The sequence below is a fragment of the Rana temporaria genome, chromosome 2 (assembly GCF_905171775.1).
Source record: "Rana temporaria chromosome 2, aRanTem1.1, whole genome shotgun sequence".
Taxonomy (NCBI): Eukaryota; Metazoa; Chordata; class Amphibia; order Anura; family Ranidae; genus Rana; species Rana temporaria.
Window position 1 is genome coordinate 118,675,236 of NC_053490.1, and position 19,751 is coordinate 118,694,986.

Here is a 19,751-nt window from a genome sequence, read left to right on the forward strand (position 1 = left end):
TTCCCAGCGGTCTCTTTCCTAAAAAGGGTGGAGTAAATTTTACCATTGGGATCTTTTTTAATTTTAATGTCCAAAAAACTGATTTCTGATTGATCGTGAGACATGGTGAAGAACAAATTAAATTTGTTGATATTCATAAGTCTCAGAAGTTCATCGAGGCCACTTTGCGGTCCATCCCAAATAATAAAAATATCGTCGATGTAACGCTGCCAAATTAAGATGTGGGCAGCGCACATCGACGCATTCTCTCCCAGGAGGAAATCCCGCTCCCACTCCCCCAGGTACAGGTTGGCGTAGGAAGGTGCACAGCACGTTCCCATAGCCACACCCTGTACCTGGAGGTAGTGGGAGCCCTGGAAGAGAAAGGTGTTATGATACAAAATAAATTCTAACATAGTAAGGATGAAGGCGTTGAACTTGAAATCAGTGGTTGGCTGCTGCTTGAGAGCCTGTTCAACAGCCCTCAACCCAGATGAATGGGGAATGCTGTTGTACAGGGTCTCAACGTCGACGGAGACCAAAAAGGCGTCCGTCGGTATCGTCATATCTTCCAGCATCTGTAGCAGATGTATAGTATCTTTAGTGTAAGATGGTAGGTTGAGAACGTGTGGTCTCAAATATTGGTCAATGACCTCACTGACACCTTCAGAGATTGAGCCAATCTCAGGTACTAAGGAAAGCAGAGATTCATATCCAAGGAGTCATTACATATGTAAGGAGGTAAGCGCTCTGTGAGCTCACTTTTTGAAGACCACTTTAGAAGATCACTGGAAGATTATTTACTTATTTACGAAGATCATATATTATTATCTTATGGGACATTTGTCATTATACTGCACATTGTCACTTTCCTATTGGCTGTTTAGTCCACACTGTACTTATTTGTTTACATATTTATTATTGCGCTCATCAATTTATATTTTATTCACTATTGGTATTTATTTACTATTTACACAATTAGATTGAGCAGCAGTTTTACATCACCTCATTTATATATTGTTACTTGGAGGCGCGAGAGCACACCCACATTATTTATGCATAGCATACTAGCTCGTTATGAATTACTTACCTGAGATTGAAGCCCCTGCAGCGGTCCTCGTTCCCCTTCTCCATCGAGCGCCATCTCTCCTGGAGTGACTTCTGGGTATCGCGGCTCCAGCGCTGTGACTGGCCGGAGCCGCGATGACGTCACTCCCGCGTATGTGCCTGGGAGCCACCGGTCACTGCACAATCGCTGTTGGATACGGCATGCTCAGTGCGCCTGCACCGGTGTCAACATGACTCAATTACTGTACTTGGCACATTATCATGGCCTTGGGTACCGTGTGATTAAAAAATACACATGTCAGTTTTAAGACTGATGTATCTCGGTTGCATGCACTGTAGCCTTGGTTCACATTGACTGACAGCGAGATTGAAATTGTGCGAGTTCAGCTGAACTCACGCGATTTCATACCCACATGTCAGTCCGACTTCTAGAGCAAATTAGGAGACGTCTATATGGGTTCTTGCACAGATGTATATACAAATCATACCCCAAAGTCGCCAAAAGTAGTACAGAAACTACTTTTGGGAATTGGTGCGCCGTCATAAAGTCCGCGTTGTACCGATTCGGAAGTTGCCATTGTTGGCAATAGCCGCCGAATTGGCACGCGATTTGACATGTCAAATCACATCAGTGTGAACCTAGGCTTAGAAGGGGATTGAAAGACTAAAAATGCAGTGGAAAAATAAGCCTAGATGTTATAATTTTTGAACCATGGTGGTGGCAGTAAAAGAATTGGTTATTTAGGACTTGTCAAATTCTAAACTGGTTTGTTTTGCTCAGTTGAAGTGGTTTATTGCAGTTGCCTTTTCGTTTCTCAATTTAGTGTTAGTACGGCAATGGGCTTCCAAAACAATGTATGGGACAATTCGTACTGGTGCTAAATAACAGAGCTATGGATTAATATGTAGGACAACCTGGTACAAAGCTATGCAAAGTCTAGTGTCAGATAATAGTAGCAATCACTATACTGTGTTCTGCTTACATCCTTCCTCTGAATATCTCTGCTTTTAGGGGCTTTAGTGTAATTTTGTCTATTACTCTTTAGCCTCGTACACACGATCAGATTTTCTGCGGACAAAGCGTAGGACTTTTGTCTGAAGGGCGTTGGCCAGGAACTTGTATTGCATACAAACAGCAAGGAATTGTCGTCCAACAAACCCGAAACTATGTGGTTTTTCAGCTCTTTAGAGCCACCCTTTGGGCTAATGTTGTGTTATGGTGAGCATTGCTTCTGAGCATGCGTGTTCGTACTTTGGAGTTTTGTCCGACAGACTTGTGTACACACGATTGGAAAATCCGACAACATACATATGTTGGTGGACAATCGTAAAGCATGCTTTCCCACATTTGTCCACGGAAAATCCGACAACAATTGTCCGATAGAGCATAAAAACAGTCAAATTTTCCAACAACAGCCTGCCATCACACAATTCCCGTCGGATAATCCAATCGTGTGTACAAGGTTTTAGACTTGGTCAGTGATTTGGAGGCCAAATTGCTGGGAGAGGAATAAGGGGGGTGCTTTTGTGGAACCATTAAAGGGGAGGGGGGGGGGGGTTCACATATTTTGATGCCTTTCTGGTTTAAGTGACATCCAGAACTCTTATGCCGCGTATACACGGTTGTTTTTTGTGATGAAAAAAAACAACATTTTTAAAAACGTCATTTAAAATGATCGTTGTTTTATGTCTTCTGAAAAACGACAAAAAAAAAAATTCGAACATGCCTCAATTTTTTATGTCATTTTTCAAAACTTCATTTTTTGTGTCATTTAAAATGATCGTGTGTGGGCTAAAACTACGTTTTTAAACCCGGGCATGCTCAGAAGCATGTTATGACGCGAGCTTGAATGGAACAGAGTGCCGCCGTACGTGCTGAACGTAACCGCGCTTTACTAGAGCATTTTGAAAAAACGATGGTGTGTAGGCAACGTAGTTTTTTAAAATGAAGTTTGAAAAAACGTCGTTTTTTTTCATGACAAATAAACGACCGCGTGTACGCGGCATTAAAGTGGATTTTCAGTCATTTTTTTCAACTTCCCATCTATTATCTTCTGCCCTTGTTTTAACTTTGTATAGTAAAACTTTTTTTCTGCCGATAAATATCTTTTACAGTCCACTTCCTGTTTCTTGCCTGGTAAAAAGCCTAGGCTTATGACATCATGCACATCTCTCTCTCTCTCTGATGCCGCGTACACACAATCATTTTTCGGGTTGTAAAAAACAAAGTTTTTCAGGCTCTAGAAAAAACAACGTTTTTTTCAAGTTGATCATTAAAACGGTCTTGCCTACACACGATTGTGAAAAAAAAATGCTCTAGCAAAGCGTGGTGACGTACAACACGTACAACGGCACTATAAAGGGGAAGTTCCATTCGGATGATGCCACCCTTTAGCTGATTCCGTGTTAGTAAAAGACGATTAGCGCTTTTCTGTTACAGTGTGATGATTGTGCTTACTCCATTACGAACGGTAGTTTTACCAGAACGAGCGCTCCCATCTCATAACTTGCTTCTGAGCATGTGCAGATTTTTCACGTCGTTAAAGCCCACACACGACCAATTTTTACAACCCGAAAAACGACGTTAAAAACGTTGTGAAAAAATAGTGCATGTTCGAAAAAAAATATGCCAATTTTTCAGAACCCAAAAAATGTTCTGAAGCCCGCACACGGGGTCAATGAAAGCTGCAGAGCTGGATGTGTGTGTCTGTGTAAATCCAGGAAGTGAACAGGCAGCAGCTTCAGCTGCCAACAGTTAAAATGGTTGCAGCAAGACTCAGTGGAGGGAGATTTCTGCAGCATATTTGGCAAGTACAGTATTACAGTACCGTATTTATCGGGGTATTGCGCGCTCCGGCGTATAGCGCGCACCCCTAAAGTGGACCCGCATTCCTGTAAAAAAAAAGATTTTAGTACTTATAGTTTTGGTGTCTTGCGCGGCGTCCATCGGCGGCCTCGTCGGGTCCGGCGTCCGTCTGCGGTGGTGTCCTCTTCGTCGGGTCCGGCGTCCTTCTGCGGTGTCCTCCCCGCTCGATCCCCTCTTCCCGTGCTGAGTTTGAACTACTGCGCCGGCACATACCGAGCGCAGTACACTCGTGTATAGTTGGGCAGGCTCGGCTCCTCTCGCGGTCACGTCCTGTGCGTCCTGTACGTCCAGGACGTGACTGCGAGAGAACCCGAGCCTGCCCGACTATACACGAGTGTACTGCGCTCGGTATATGCCGGCGCAGTAGTTCAAACTCAGCACGGGTATCAACGTATATCGCGCACCCACGATTTTGCCCTGAATTTCAGGGCAAAAAAGTGCGCGTATACGCCGATAAATACGGTATATATAAAATTATATGCAAAGTGGTTGGAGGGAGAATGGCAAAGATGTTTGTATTACAAATTATGTGAGCAGACTGCAGTCCTCTTCTAAGCAGTATAAACGAGTGGTAGCCATGGTAAGAATTATTCGCAAGCTTAGCACTGTAAAGGTTTTAATAATGGAGCTCATCTGAATAATGTTTATGAAGTGCTGATCTGTACAACACTAAATTTTACCCATTATGAAGTCAGAACTTCTTTTGACAGCACAGATATACAGCAAAAATTCTACGGTGTCCCTGCTTGTCCTTTTTTAATTGCAAAACCTTTTTACTAGATTTTCTTGATTTACGCGTGATGGATTTACGACATTTTTACATTTTCCATGGCCGGTCTAGATCTCCGCTCTCCGGGTTGGCTCAGTTCTGTAAGCCCATGCTGTTTGCCCGATATCTTTCTGCTTCTACAAAAACTAGGAAGTTACCATGACAACCAATCCAAATGACGAGGGTGGGGGAGGTGAGATGCATTCAACCTGCTGAGGAGAAAAAACATAAAGACCTAGTCAGCCAGGAGAGAGGAAGCGGAAATCAGAACGTTACAAATCTTGCTAGAGAAGCTTTTATATTAAGCCTTTCATTGTTAAAAGCAGTGACTTATTTTCAGTAGGAAATTTAAAGAGAACCCTTTTGTTTTTGTAGAAAACCATTTTATTTTAAGGTGTACGCAATGTAAGCATTTGGCGAGATATTTGGTGTAGTAGTTCGCAAATTGTCATAAATTCCTAGTTTAAAATAAGAAAAAAAAGTAATTGGAAAGAAAAACGATGGCTAACTGTTTTATTACTGACCCAATGGTGACTTTACCAATACTATTTAACCGCTTCAGCCCCGGACCATTTTGCTGGTCAGACCAGGCCACTTTCTGTGATTCGGCACTGCGCCGCTTTAACTGACAATTGCGCAGTCATGCGACGTTGTTCCCAAACAAAATTGACGTCATTTATTTCCCACAGATAGAGCTTTCTTTTGGTGATATTTGATCATCTCTGCGTTTTTTCCTTTTTGCGCTTTAAACAAAAATAGAGCGTCAATTTAGAAAAAAAAATCAATATTTTTTACTTTTTGCTATAACCCCCCCCCCCCCCAAAAAAATTTCCTCAGTTTAGGCCGATACGTATTCTTCTACATATTTTTGGTAAAAAATTGCAATAAGCGTTTATATTGACTGGTTTGCGCAAAAGTTATAGCATCTACAAAATAGGGGGTAGTTTTATGGCATTTTTATGAATATGTTTTTTACTAGTAATGCCGATAAACGAAAACGCGGCTAAACGCTTGTGCCCCGTTTGGCATCTGAAACGTGGTAATCTCTGGCGTCTGAACTAATTTTTTTGCTTTCAAAGAAACGCTGGTAAAAGCAACTGCCTAAAAACGACTGTAAACGAGACTGTGTACATGGTCACATAAGATAACATTGAATGTGTTCAGGGTCAGTTGAAAAAAGCATCCAACTGCCTCTGAACGTCCGTTTAACAACACAAGTACAATACAGAAGGTACAGGAGGGTCCTGCTCGAAGAGCTTACATTCTAAAGGGAGGGGGAGGGTGGTACAAAAGGTACTGCATAGAGTTCCTTAAGATAAAAAAATCTTCTGCCTTGATAACTACCGTATTTATCTTCCTATAGCGCACACCGTCGTATAGCGCACACCCATACTCTAGAAGGGAAATTCCTGGAAAAAAAATGAATTACTTAGTTTGTCAGTGTCTTGCCCGGCGTCCATCGGCGGCCTTGTCCGGTCCGGCGTCTGTCTGCGGCCTCGGCGGTGTCCTCCCCGCTTCTCCCGCGATGTCTCTGAGCACCGCCGCCGCCATATACCGAGCGCAGTACACTCGGGAACGCTCGGCCACGCTCAACTCCTCTCGAATAAAGGCTAGGAGGCGGCACAGGGCGTGACCGCGAGCGGAGCCGAGCACGGCCGAGCATAGCCGAGTGTACTGCGCTCGGTATATGTCGGCGGCGGCGCTCAGAGACAGCAGATTGGCGTATAACGCGCACCCACGATTTCCCCCTGATTTTAAGGGGAAAAAAGTGCACGTTATACGCCGATAAATACGGTACTTTAAAACAGAACTCGGAAATAAAAGACACATTGATGTAAGCATTAATTAGTCTGTAAATGTTTTTTGTAATTGCCAGCAATGTAAGTATGGGAATTTGAATTGGTATCAGGCTCTTGGAAGCCCTGAGAAGAGCTCAGATGGAGGGAGTAGTAGTACAAGGAGTCTGAGTTTGTGCTAAGTTGTAGTTTGCTGACAGAAGGGAAAAGCAGAGTGCCAGATGAGTTTATTAGTATGTCCCAGAGATTTGTTGGGGACAAGTTGCATTTATTTAACTGCAGTAGAGAAAAGTTTGGTCCCCTGCCTTACCAGACAGGGCTGTGCTGTGTGGTAGAACTATTTAAAGTGGCTGTAAACCTCAGACATGAAATATTAACAAAGCATATACCTCTATAGTGCACTAAGAGCACCAAGTGTCATTTCTGTCTGCTGCTTAGTTCCTCTGCTATCTGTATGAGTGACTTCTGATACGTTTTCCTGACACCAAAAAAAAAATTGTGATGGGGAAGGTGCTCCAGCTGATTGACAGCCTCACCTCTGTTCCTGTGTGCTGTTTGGAGGGGGGGGTGTCTCTTCCCTCCAATCAACTCTTATGGGCCATACAGACGACCGAACATGTCTGCTGAAACTGGTCCGCAGACCAGTTTCAGCAGACATGTTTGGTCGTGTGTAGGCCCGAGCGTGCTGGATTCCAGCAAACATTTGCCCGCCGGGCCTTTTCCCAGCGGACAAATATTTCTGGACTCGTTTTAAAACAGTCCGCTGGAATCCTGCCCGCTCGGACATGTTCGGTCGTCTGTACAGACCTACCGTTAATGTCCGAGTGCCCGCCATCCCTCGCATGCGTCGAATGACTTTGACGCATGCGTGGAAGCATTTAACTGGCAGGCCCGCCCACGTCGCCGCGTCATCGCCGCGGACACGCCCCGCGTATTGTTTACGCGCAGATTTCTGTACGATGGTTAGTACAGCCATCGTACAGAAATCCCCGGGCAGACATGTACGGTGAAAACGGTCCTGCGGACCGGTTTCATCGTACATGTTTGCCCGTGTGTACGCGGCCTTAGAGCTCTCCTTCCTATATTTTATCTGTGTGTTTAGTGGTTGCCTGAAGTTGTGGTATATGTATTTTTTTTACATCAAACTAGCATAAATACCTTAATCTGTCCTTCAACGAGCCTCTTGTAATCCCATGAACAACATCATTCAGACTATTAACCACTTGCCACCAAATCACGTACCTGGTAAATCATTTGAATTCAAGTGGTTGTACTCGGGTGATGCTGTCCCACCAGGAGACTCGAGCTACTAGCTGGCATGTCCGCCCACAAGTTGGAAACCCAATGAATGCCGGGATCAGCTTTGATCGGGTCACCGCTATGGTAACCCAGAAGAGATGACATGACATAATTTCCAGTTTATTGTCATCTTACAGCGGCATTATTTTTGAAAATCGAAAGTATTCAAAAACACCGATCTTTGCGTTTTTTGAATGCTTTCAAATGCAAGGGAGGGATTTGGAGTCTTATAGACCCCATATCCCTCCCTAAAGAGACCAGTCACATGCCATTTTCTGTTACAAGGATGTTTACATTACTTGTGACAGCAATATAAGTACCGGTAATCAAAATCATGATCATTGATCATGTTTGGTATCTATTTACTCGGCGCAACATCATCTTTTATATTTTACCAAAAAATTGGGTTATGTATTGTTTTTTTGCATTAAACTTTAAAAAAATGTATATTCCCCAAAAAATTGAGTTTGAAAATCCACTGAGCAATTAACATGTGACGTAAAAAATTGCAAACACACCAATTTATTCTTTAGGGCCCATGCTTTAAAAAAAATATATATAAGTTTTGGGAGTTCTAACTAATTTTCTAGCAAAAAAACAAAAACAGATTTTCACATGGAAACAAAGTGCCAGAAAATGCCTGATCTTCAAATGGTTAAAGGAAGGAGGGAAGTATTAGGAGCCAGTTTGGGGCCCTTTTGGTTTTTACATGGCTAGTTGTGAACATGCTTACACGTGAAAAATCCACAGATGACCACATGCTGCCTTTGTATTGTCTTATTGGCTGAGGGAGCCTTGGCGACCCAAGTTCTATTGCTTAGTTGCAGCAGAAAAAAGGGGAAGTCGTTGACCTGTGCTGGCAGCCTGGGTTGCCTGGATGACAGGCTGGTTGCACACAAATACAAATCTATTTTTGGCAAGTCAAATTTTATGTATTTAAATTTCAACCATGTATTATTTTATGTGTAGTTCAGTTTTTATTTTACAAAATGTAATTGTTCGTAGTTTGTTTATATGTTCGTTTTCTGCCTGGTTTGCAGGCCACCCTTAAACAAATGGATGCTGTGACGAGCCGAAGCCTGAAAAGAAAATTTGAAGATGTTGACGTGGGCTCCCCTATTTCTACCCCAAAAGATTCAGATGATGAAATCTCAAATAGTGACAGTGCAGAAAGCTGTGACAGCATTACCGCTCCCACCACCACTGGACTTATCCGTAAGTTCCTCTAAACATAAAGCCTACTGTTGGCATACCACCTTGTCAATGTAAATAACTTATTCATATTTTCAGAGATCTTAAAGTGTACTGGTCATGCCTGTGCAACAATGGTGGCCATTTTGTGATGGAATCAGTTGTTCAGAAAATTCAGTTATTTGGACCTGTGATATTCCTTTGTGTCCCATACCCCAGTGATTTCACCAGTCCCTCTTGATAGGCCCTTTTTTAATGTATGAAATAGTCCATGTTATCCTCTCAAATATTGCTTGGTAATGCAAATTTGAAAGCACCCAATGCAGAAAACTGCATTTCCTGATTTAATTGTAACCTGTATCCATTCAAAATCCACTCTTATTAAACACTTGTGTAGAGGTCTCCCCGACTTCCAAGGGCCTGATGGTGACCCCCAGAGCTGATGTGAAAAGGAATTTAGCAGTTTGTTTGCTTACCCAAACAGATTTTAGACTATTTTGACCTTACAGGCTGATGGTCCTCCTCTGCCCACTTGCCTGCATTATGCGCCATTCTAGTGGGAAAGTGTGTTACAATATAGAGTCATCAAGATAGCCAAAGGGTTGGGTAGGTTGTGATAGTTTCTCTCATCACAGGCTTTCTTTAAAATGTGATGGAGTGAAGGGTGCTTCTTCACTTCTCTAAACATAGACACTATGGGCCTGATCCACAACGAGCGGGCTTAACTTAAATATTCGAATTTAAGTTACACCGCCGCAAAATCTCTACCTAAGTGCCCGATCCACAAAGCACTTACCTAAAAAATTTGAGCGGTGTAACTTAAATCCGTCCGGTGCAAGGCGTTCCTAATCTAATGGGGCGAGTCCCATTTAAATTAGGCGCGCTCCCGCGCCAGACGTACTGCGCATGCTCCCGACATGCTTTGCGCGGTTTTACGTTGCACCGGGTTTTGAGAATCGCGACGGGCGTAAAAAAAAAAAAGTTGCGGCGGGAATTTTTTTTTAAAAAAAAATAAATGACAGCGATGCGGGATAGAAGGGTATACTTTTACAAGGTGTAAACAGTTTACACCTTGTAAAAGCAACCCTAATTTTGCGACGGCAAACTAATACTTACGGAGAAAAAACGAAGCGTAAATGCTTCGTGGATCTCCGTAAGTGCTAATTTGCATACCCGACACTGGATTTCGACGAGAAATGCCCCCAGCGGCGGCTGCGGTACTGCATCCTAAGATCCGGCAGTGTAAGTCCCTTACACATGTTGGATCTTCTGCCTATCTATGTGAAACTGATTCTGTGGATCAGTTCCATAGATAGAAACAGGGATACGACGGCGTATCAGTAGATACGCCGGCGTATCCCTTTTGTGGATCAGGCCCTATGAGGGCAGCCGACTTTGCCAATGGCCAAATTGGATGGTTTTCTTCAAAATGCCTTTCCAAACACCTCCTCCTTGACACCACTCCCAAAAGCACCTTGGTAGTCACTGGCTTGCAACTAGCATATGGCAAATAAAGTAAAAATACCTGATTTGCATACTTGTTCCAGGTCAGCAACCCAGGAAGTTCTTAAGCCCTTTTTCTCAGTCGTTTCCTTATTCCGTTTGTAGTTCAATGATTTTAGCCAGTTGGCTGAAAGTTATCGTTTAAGATTTTTGAAACTATGGTCCGATTTTAGTTTTTTGTTTTTACTATTCATACTTCATTGTCAAACACATTAGTTTTGAGGAAATTTAGAAAGATTTTATGCCCTTTTAATGTTAATTTGAAGTTGTACATTCGATGTAATGTTGCTTTGTATTTAGCAGGCTCTTTTGTAAATGTCTTTAAATAAATTTGTAATATGTATCTATCATGGTTTGTTCAGCGATATCCATCTTGAAGAGGCAGAAACTCCCGAGACAGAAGAATGTGCGCTTCGACCAGGTGACTGTATACTACTTCTCCCGGCGACAAGGTTTCACCAGCGTGCCAAGTCAGGGGGGCAGTTCCCTGGGCATGGCGCAGCGCCACAATTCAGTGCGGAAATATACCCTGTGTGAGTTTGCACAGGAACAGGAAGTGACACATCGAGAAATCTTACGTGAGCACTTAAAGGAAGAGAAGCTTCACACAAGAAAAATGAAGGTGAATGTCTTGTCCTTGTATCTGTTAACTGGTAGCCATCCATACTATCTAAGCCAAGATGATCCTGTATAGAAGTGTTTGAAGGAAGATCGTTTTTGGCCATAGCATTGTGGCGTAATGAAACTCAATATTTTTTGCATTGGCAACAAGAACTGCCTTAAAGGGGTTGTAAAGGTTTGTTTTTTATTTTCTAAATAGGTTACTTTAAGCTAGTGCATTGTTGGTTCACTTACCTTTTCCTTCCATTTCCCTTTTCAATGTTTTTTTTCTTTGTTTTCTTTGTCTGAATTTCTCACTTCCTGTTCCTCCTCAGTAAGGTGTTCAGTAAGCTGTTCTAAATGACTTTCCACCACTCGGATGATGGTGGAAAGCTTCTGAGGAGAAACAGGAAGTGAGAAATTCAAACAAAGAAAAAAACATTTAGAAGGGAAATTGAAGGAAAAGGTAAGTGAACCAACAATGCACTAGCTTAAAGGAACCTATTTAGAAACTAAAAGATGAACCTTTACAACCCCTTTAAGCTTATTTTAGTGCATTATTCACAGAATATAGAAGCTTTCACATATCAATTAATGTCCCTATCGGTTGAGGCTAACTCACCTAGCAGTATTGGTTTGTGAGTGTTGGATAAAACTTGTGTAACTATGGGGTGAACATTCAAACTTTATGTAGGTAGAGATCTGAGAAGAATTGAACCCAGGGCCCCACCTTTGCAGGGTCATCAATCCAGCTGTCTGAGGCCATTCATCATTGGTGGCTGTTTAACGATTTTTGAATTAACAGAAAATGCTCTTGTTAGGTTTTTACTGCTATGCTGAGGCTCCATTAGGCAAATATAACCTCAGTCCTGCTGAATATGGTTCCACCAGATAGGAAGGGAGGGAATAGGAACACTATCAGAAATTAAAATCTAAAAGCTCAATGCTGATGTACATTAAATGCACTTGCATCACCATCACAGCTTCCTTTTTCATTTTCTCTTGTCTCCCTTGGGGTGTATGATGAAACCTGCCTTTGGAGAATTGTTATCTGTCTGGTATCATTCTATTTCTACAAACAGCCCCATGCAGTAACTTGCGCCCCCCCTCATTAAAATTTATTTTCCCGCTAGTGTATGGTGAAACTTAGGGTCAACATTTTATAAAAAAACAAATCAATTTACTATTTAAGTAGATAGGGCAGCAATACTGGACCCAAAGGTTACAGTAAATATCAATATACTGTAATGCAAATGTAGAAAAAAAAATCTAAAGTGTACAGATAATCTGTGTGCTTGTATACTGTCAAATCTATAAAGAGGCTACTACATCTTAACCTAAATTAATGTAGACTAAATTTAAAATGCTTTCCAGAAACTTAACTGTGAAAAAGTTTGGAAAGCCCGTTCCAGTTGCCTTAACCTTTAATTCAACTTTAGGTCATAAAAATAAAAAAAGGTTACAAATAAATACGTACGCCTGGTTCTGACTTACGGTATCTTCTCGTCCTCCATTAATCTTTATGCATTATTCCATAAATATGGGGAATTGTGCAACACTAAATGGACCATCTATCTCTTAAGTTGACAACCACTGATGCAAGCAGTATACAGGACCCTTACATCATTAAAGAGGTGACACTTTCACTACAGACTGCTGGGGTCCATGGGGCTGCACAAGGAGTCCCAAAAGGGCCACAGGTTGGGCTCCAGGGGTTTGGTGCTTTATTTTCTCAAGTGTTATCACCACCTCAAATGGTTTCTTGTATCATTTCGGGAGCCATAACTCACACGATAAAACATTTATAAATTTAATTTTATATCCAAAATGCCACTAAAATCAATAAAATATATACGGTATATGGTCAGTTTAGCAGATTCAACAATGCTTTAAATGAAAAGAGAAATCGGTTTTCAATCATTAGTTTAAAAAACGAAAAACAAAACAATGAATGGTATTTACCTTGAAAGCCAAATATTTTAAACTGAAAATGTCAAACGCTCCAGCAATGCAAATTACGATGTGTGATGTCTGCTTAGCACTATTTGCCTTTGGGTTATGTGCTGTTGCGTGGAAAATTTGGATGCGGTTTTAGTACAAACCTTTTTGTTTCGAAAAATTCACTATTTATGGTATTCCCTATATCTATTCATAAGTGAAGAATTTAGCAGCCAACCATTGTCCTTAGAATTTCATAGCATTATTCTTATTCATAAACAGGACAGAGATGCAAAACATTTCTTATGTCCTCTTTAAAGTGTTTAAGGTTAAAATGAAAAAATATTGCAATGCCTCTTTAACCACTTAGGGACCAGAAGGCTTTACCCCTTTAATGACCAAGCCATTTTTGCGATACGGCACTCCATCACTTTAACTGAAAATTGCCTGGTCGTGCGACGCTCTATCCAAACAGAATCCTTTTCCCCCACAAATAGAGCTTTATTTTGGTGGTATTTGATTACCTGTGCGGATTTAATTTTTTGCGCTATAAACAAAAAAGAGCAATTTCGGAAAAAAGGCAATTCTTTTTACTTTTTGCTATAATAAATATCCCTGAAAAAATATATAAAAAAACATCTCTTCCTCCGTTTAGGCCGATATATAATCTTCTACTTGTTTTTGGGGAAAAAAATTGCAAAAAGGGTATATTGATTGGTTTGCGCAAAAGTTATAGTGTCTACAAAATGGGGAATAGATTTATGGCATTTTTGTTATTATTATTTTTTTTACTAGTAATGACGGTGATCTTCGATTTTTAGCGGGACTGCAATCTTGCAGCGGACAGATCAGAAACCTAAATGAAAATGTTGACACTTTTTTGGGGAACCAGTGGCATTATTACAGTAATCAGTACTAAAAATATGCACTATTATTGTACTAATGAAACTGGCAGAGAAGGTGTTAACATCAGGGGAGATCAAGGGGTTAAATGTGTTTCCTGCAGGTGTTTTCTAACTGTATGGGGGATAGGCTGCCTGAGGAAACACACAGGTCCATCTACCTGCATAGCAGAAAGACAGGATCTGTGTGATCTCCCCTGTCACAACGGAGGCAAATCCCCGTTCTGTCATTGCAGGGAACGATCATAGGTGGCCGCCAGACATCAAGTCCATCCCACCCGCTGAATAGCTGGCCAGAATAGAGTTCCCGGGCCGACGTACAATGACGGCGATTCACGTAAACGAGCTGACCTGCCGCAGTACAATGATGGTGGCTTGTCAGCAAGTGGTTAAGCTATTTACATGTTATTTCTCAAGTCTGTTTTGTTTTTCTGCCTGCCTATGCTCTAATATACCTGGTTGATCTTGCCTGTGCTGCCACTCCTATAAGTAAACTGACCACATTAGCATGGCAGCTGATCCATGCCACCGTGGTCAGTTTATATCTTGTGTCATCCTGGTAAAGATACAGGCATGCTGTACTATTGCCCAGTGCACCTGTATCTACCATAGTCAGTTCAAAGCAGGTCTGTGCATCCAAGAGCGATCACGTGATCTGCATTTTGGAAGCTGGACAAACTGTTAAGGCAAGATTGTTTTTTTTTGTTTGTTTTTTAAACCAAAGATCACTGCTTATTTAAAGGGGTTGTAAAGGTTCGTTTTTTATTTTCTAAATAGGTTCCTTTAAGCTAGTGCATTGTCGGTTCACTTACCTTTTCCTTTGATTTCCCTTCTAAAAATGTTTTCTTTGTCTGAATTTCTCACTTCCTGTTCCTCCTCAGTAAGCTGTTCTGGCTGACTAACCCCCATGGATGATAGGGGCAAGCTTACTGAGGAGAAACAGGAAGTGAGAAATTCAGACAAAGAAAAAAAACATTTAGAAGGGAAATTGAAGGAAAAGGTAAGTGAGCCAACAATGCATTAGCTTAAAGGAACCGATTTAGAAAATTAAAAACAAACCTTTACAACCCCTTTAATCTTGATTTTGTTTGACAGATAATTTGATTATTAGTAAAGGTTCCAACCACTTTAAAATCATATATAATTTACATATTCCCAACCTATCTGCTTTTTTTTCTGTGTTCTGGGGTATTCTTTAGTATTTTAATTTTATACCTGCAGTACATTTACAGTACCTTGAAAAGGTATTCATACCCTTTAAAATTTTCCACATTTTGTCTTGTTACAACCAAAAACATAAATGTATTTTATGTGATAGGCCAACACAAAGTGACACATAATTGTGAAGTGAAAGGAAAACGATAACTGGCTTTCGATTTTTTTTTTTTTTTTTTTTTTACATTTAAATATGTGCAAAGTGTGGCATGCATTTGTAGTCAGTTCCCTTTACTCTGATAGCCCTAACTAAAATCTAGTGGAACCAATTGCCTTTATAAGTCACCTAATTAGTAAAAACAGTCCACCTGTGTGTAATTTTATCTCAGTATAAATACAGCTGTTCTGTGAAGCCCTCAGCAGTATGTTAGAGAACTTTTGTGAACAAACAGCATCATAAAGGCCAAGGAACACACCAGACAGGACAGGGATAAAGATGTGGAGACATTTAAAGCAGGGTTAGGTTATAATAAAATATCCCAAGCTTTGAACATCTCGCGGAGCACTGTTCAATCCATCATCTGAAAATGGAAAGAGTATGGCACAACTGCAAACCTACCAAGACATGGTCATCAACCTAAACTGACAGGCTGGGCAAGGAGAGCATTAATCAGAGAAGCAGCCAAGAGGCCCATGCTAACTCTCGAGGAGCTGCAGAGATCCACAGCTCAGGTGGGAGAATCTGTCCACAGGACAACTATTAGTTGAGCACTCCACAAATCTGGCCTTTATGAAAAAGTGGCAAAAAGGAAGCCATTGTTGAAATAAAGCCATAAGAAGTCTAGTTTTTGAGAAGCCATGTGAGGGACAGCACACATGTGGAAGAAGGTGTTCTGGTCAGATGAGACCAAAATTGAACTTTTTGGCCTAAAAGCAAAACGCTATGTGTGGCGGAAAACTAACACTGCACATCACCCTGAACACACCATCCACACCGTGAAACATGGTGATGGCAGCATCATGTTCTGGGGATGCTTTTCTTCAGCAGGGAGCTGGTCAGAGTTGATGAGTTGATAAGAAGATGGATGGAGCCAAATACAGGGCAATCTTAGAAGAAAGCCTGTTAAAGTCTACAAAAGACTTGAGACTGGAGCGGAGGTTCACTTTATAGCAAGATGACGACCCTAAACATACAGCCAGAACTACAATGGAATGGTTTAGGTCAAAGCATATTAATGTATTAGAATGGCCCAAAGTCCAGACCTAAATCCAATTGAGAATCTGTGGCACGACTTGAAAATTGCTGTTCACAGACGCTCTCTATCCAATCTGACAGATCTTGAGCTATTTTGCAACAATGAATGGGCAAAAATGTCACTTTCTAGATGTGCAAAGCTGGTAGAGACACCCCCAAAAAGACTTGTAGCTGTAATTGCAGCGAAATATGGTTCTACAAAGTAAGAAACATTTATCATTTTCCTTCCACTTCAAAATTATGTGACTCTTTGTGTTGATCTATCACATACGTTTACATTTTTGGGTTGTAACATGACAAAATGTGGAAAATTTCAAGGGGTATAAATAATTTTTCAAGGCACTGTATCACATACCATATCTTCCCCCTCAAAAATGTCCCACTATGCCCTTGTGCCTGCCCCACCATGGGGTTTTTGTTCTACAGGTTTTTCCACTAAACAAAGTTTTGGCTTTTTGCTTCTCTCCATGGGCAGCTGACAAAAAATGGTACCATAGAGTCTGAAGAAGCCGATGGACTCACCTTAGAAGATGTGTCAGACGAAGATATAGATGTAGATAGTGTAGAAGTAGATGACTACTTCTTCCTTCAACCATTACCAACTAAAAGACGTCGAGCTCTGCTCAGAGCAGCTGGAGTTCATCGTATAGATGCTGAGGAGAAGCAGGAGCTTCGTGCCATCCGTCTCTCAAGAGAAGAATGTGGATGTGACTGCCGCCTATTCTGTGATCCAGAAGCTTGCCCATGTAGTCAGGCTGGGATCAAGTGTCAGGTGGGTTATTGAAGTCTGCTTTTAATGTATTGACTCCAGAGGGGAAACAAAAGTGCTGTTATTTTACAGAACAGATCATTTTTGCATAAGCCTCCTTTCTGTCTTGCTGTGTCTCTAATGTGGATCTCCTTTGTCATGTAGAGGCAGCATTCGAAACATGAAAATGACTGCCAGAGCTCAATGAAGTAGACATTTTTGTGGTTTAATTTGCCATTCTGCAGTACCTGGGTAGCTGTCACTGAGCAAACATTACACAAAAAGCATACTGTATGTTCATAAAGGGCAATTGTATGTGTACTAACAGTGAGTGCAAAATGTATGCACATTAGTGAATTTCTGTCACCACTTAAGCGCCAATCACACCTATGGCAGGTATGATGGTTAACGTGTATTTTTTGTTTTATCGGGTTGCCCTGCACACAACAGTCGAACAGAAGTGCGCCCACCATTTTTTTTTATTGCACTGCAGCGCATGCCAATAAGTTACCAAGTCGTATGATTTGGCACATGTGGTTTGTTTGAGGTGCCATTAAGAATGACTAGCAGCCAGCCTGCAAGAAATCGGTATTGGACATGGGCTCGTGTTGCGCAAGTGTGAACATGACTTCAAGAGCGTGCATAGTGGTTTTGTTCATTATTTCTTTATTATATTTAGGATTTCATTTAGACCCCTTTCACACTGGAGATATTTTTCAGGTGCTTTAATGCTAAAAATAGCACCTGTAAAGCGCCTGAAAAAAGCCTCATCTGCAATCCCAGTGTGATAGCCTGAGTGCTTTCACACTGGGGCGCTGCGCTGGCAGGGTGTCACAAAAAGTCCTGCAAGCAGCTTCTTTAAGGCCGCTCCTAATGCATCCCTGCCCATTGAAATCATTGGGCAGCGCCTTCAACAGCGGCGCTTTGCGGGCGCTTTTAACCCTTTAGTCGGCTGCTAGTGGGGGTTAAAAGCGCCGCAAAAACAATGGTAAAGCGCCGCTAAAACTAACAGTGCTTTACTGCCGACGCCCCCGTGCTGGCAGTGTGAAAGGGCTCTAAGGCTGTCTTTACACCTGAGCGTTTCAAAGTTGCGCATTTTTATAGCGTTTTTGTCGCAATTTTGTACAGGTTACCAATGTAAAAAGTAGAAAAACGCCTGTAATCTGCCCTCGAAGAAGCCTATGTTCTTTTTTTGAGCTTAAGGCGTTTTTCAGGCATTTTGCTTCAGGTGAAAAAACGCTCATATATAAACAGGTGCCATTGAAATTAATAGGATTTTGCTTGTTAGGCATTTTTTCAGGCGTTTTAGGAGCGTTTTATGAGCTGAAAACACTCAGGTGTGAATGCAGCCTTTAAGGCTCTGTTCACACCTAGGCGTTTTTGGGTGTTTTTTTTCTGCTGTAAGTCTCAGCTCTAAAAACGCCCAACAAGACAAATCCCATTCATTTCAATGGCCCCTGTTCACATCTGAGTGTTTTGTCATCTGAAGCAAAAACGCCTGAAGCTCAAAAAAGTACAGGACCTTTTGACCCGTACAAAATTGTAGCAAAAAACTTGCGACTTTATGCCTAAAAACAAAGGGCCGGATTCACAAAGAGCTACGCCAGCGTATTAGTAGATACGCCGACGTAACTCGGAATCTAAGCCCGTCGTAAGTTTAAATGTATGCTCAAACTGAGATACACTTAAACCTAGCTAAGATACGACGGCCTGCGCCGTCGTATCTTAGGGTGCAATTTTTCCGCTGGCCGCTAGGTGGCGCTTCCATTGATTTCGGCGTAGAATATGTAAATGACTAGATACGCCGATTCACGAACGTACGCTTGCCCGTCGCAGTAAAGATACGCCGTTTCCGTAAGAGATACGCCGCATAAAGATAAACCTGCCCCCTAGTTGGCGTAGCCAATGTTAAGTATGGCCGTCGTTCCTGCATCGAAATTTGAAAATTTTACGTCGTTTGCGTAAGTCGTCCGTGAATGGGGCTGGACGTAATTTACGTTCACGTCGAAACCAATACGTCCTTGCGGCGTACTTTGGAGCAATGCACACTGGGATATGTACACGGACGGCGCATGCGCCTTTTTAATAAAAAAAACGTTAATCACGTCGGGTCACCAATAATTAACATAAAACACGACCCCTGATCCTCATTTGAATTAGGCGCGCTTATGCCGGCCCCATTTACGCTACGCCGCCGTAACTTAGGAGGCAAGTGCTTTGTGAATACAGCACTTCCATCTCTGACTTACGGCGACGTAGCGTAAATACGATACGCTGCGCCGCCGTAGAAATGCACAGATCTACCTGAATCCGGCCCGATTTGCCTAGGTGTGAACAGAGCCTAAATAACATTTTAAAAGTGTTCCTTTTTTAGTCTGTAAATTTAAAAAATTGAATTTTTTTCTAGCCAGCAGGTGGAGCTGTTGCCCGTTTTTCATGGTCAGATGTTATTTCAAAACAGTCTGTTTACAGAGATCAGTGGTAGGGATGGTCAAAATCTGCCTGGGTCCTACCAATTTTGTTCAAAGTTTTGGTGATAATAATTGAAGTCTGTATGGGTTGCTATTTAGAGCTAATAGGCAAAGTACTGTCAAAAATGCATGGGAGGCATGTAACAATGGCAAAAAACAAAACAAACCTGTACGGTGGAAAATATCTTTTTATGTGGCTTCAAGGATAGCG

General features: G+C 41.7%; 1 protein-coding gene across 3 annotated transcripts in view; it reads left to right on the forward strand.

Moving 5' to 3' along the window:
* The window catches only part of CSRNP2 (cysteine and serine rich nuclear protein 2), a 66,506-nt gene that overhangs the window by 38,539 nt on the left and 8,216 nt on the right, over window positions 1–19,751 (forward strand). For 2 of the 3 annotated variants that reach the window (XM_040340847.1, XM_040340848.1), the window contains exons 2-4: window positions 8,818–8,992; window positions 10,834–11,093; window positions 16,797–17,093. In XM_040340847.1, the coding sequence (XP_040196781.1) occupies window positions 8,833–8,992; window positions 10,834–11,093; window positions 16,797–17,093 (717 nt within the window). In that variant the 5' untranslated portion in view covers window positions 8,818–8,832. The remainder of the gene's footprint in view (window positions 1–8,817; window positions 8,993–10,833; window positions 11,094–16,796; window positions 17,094–19,751) is intronic. The other variant, XM_040340849.1, reaches the window with a different exon arrangement.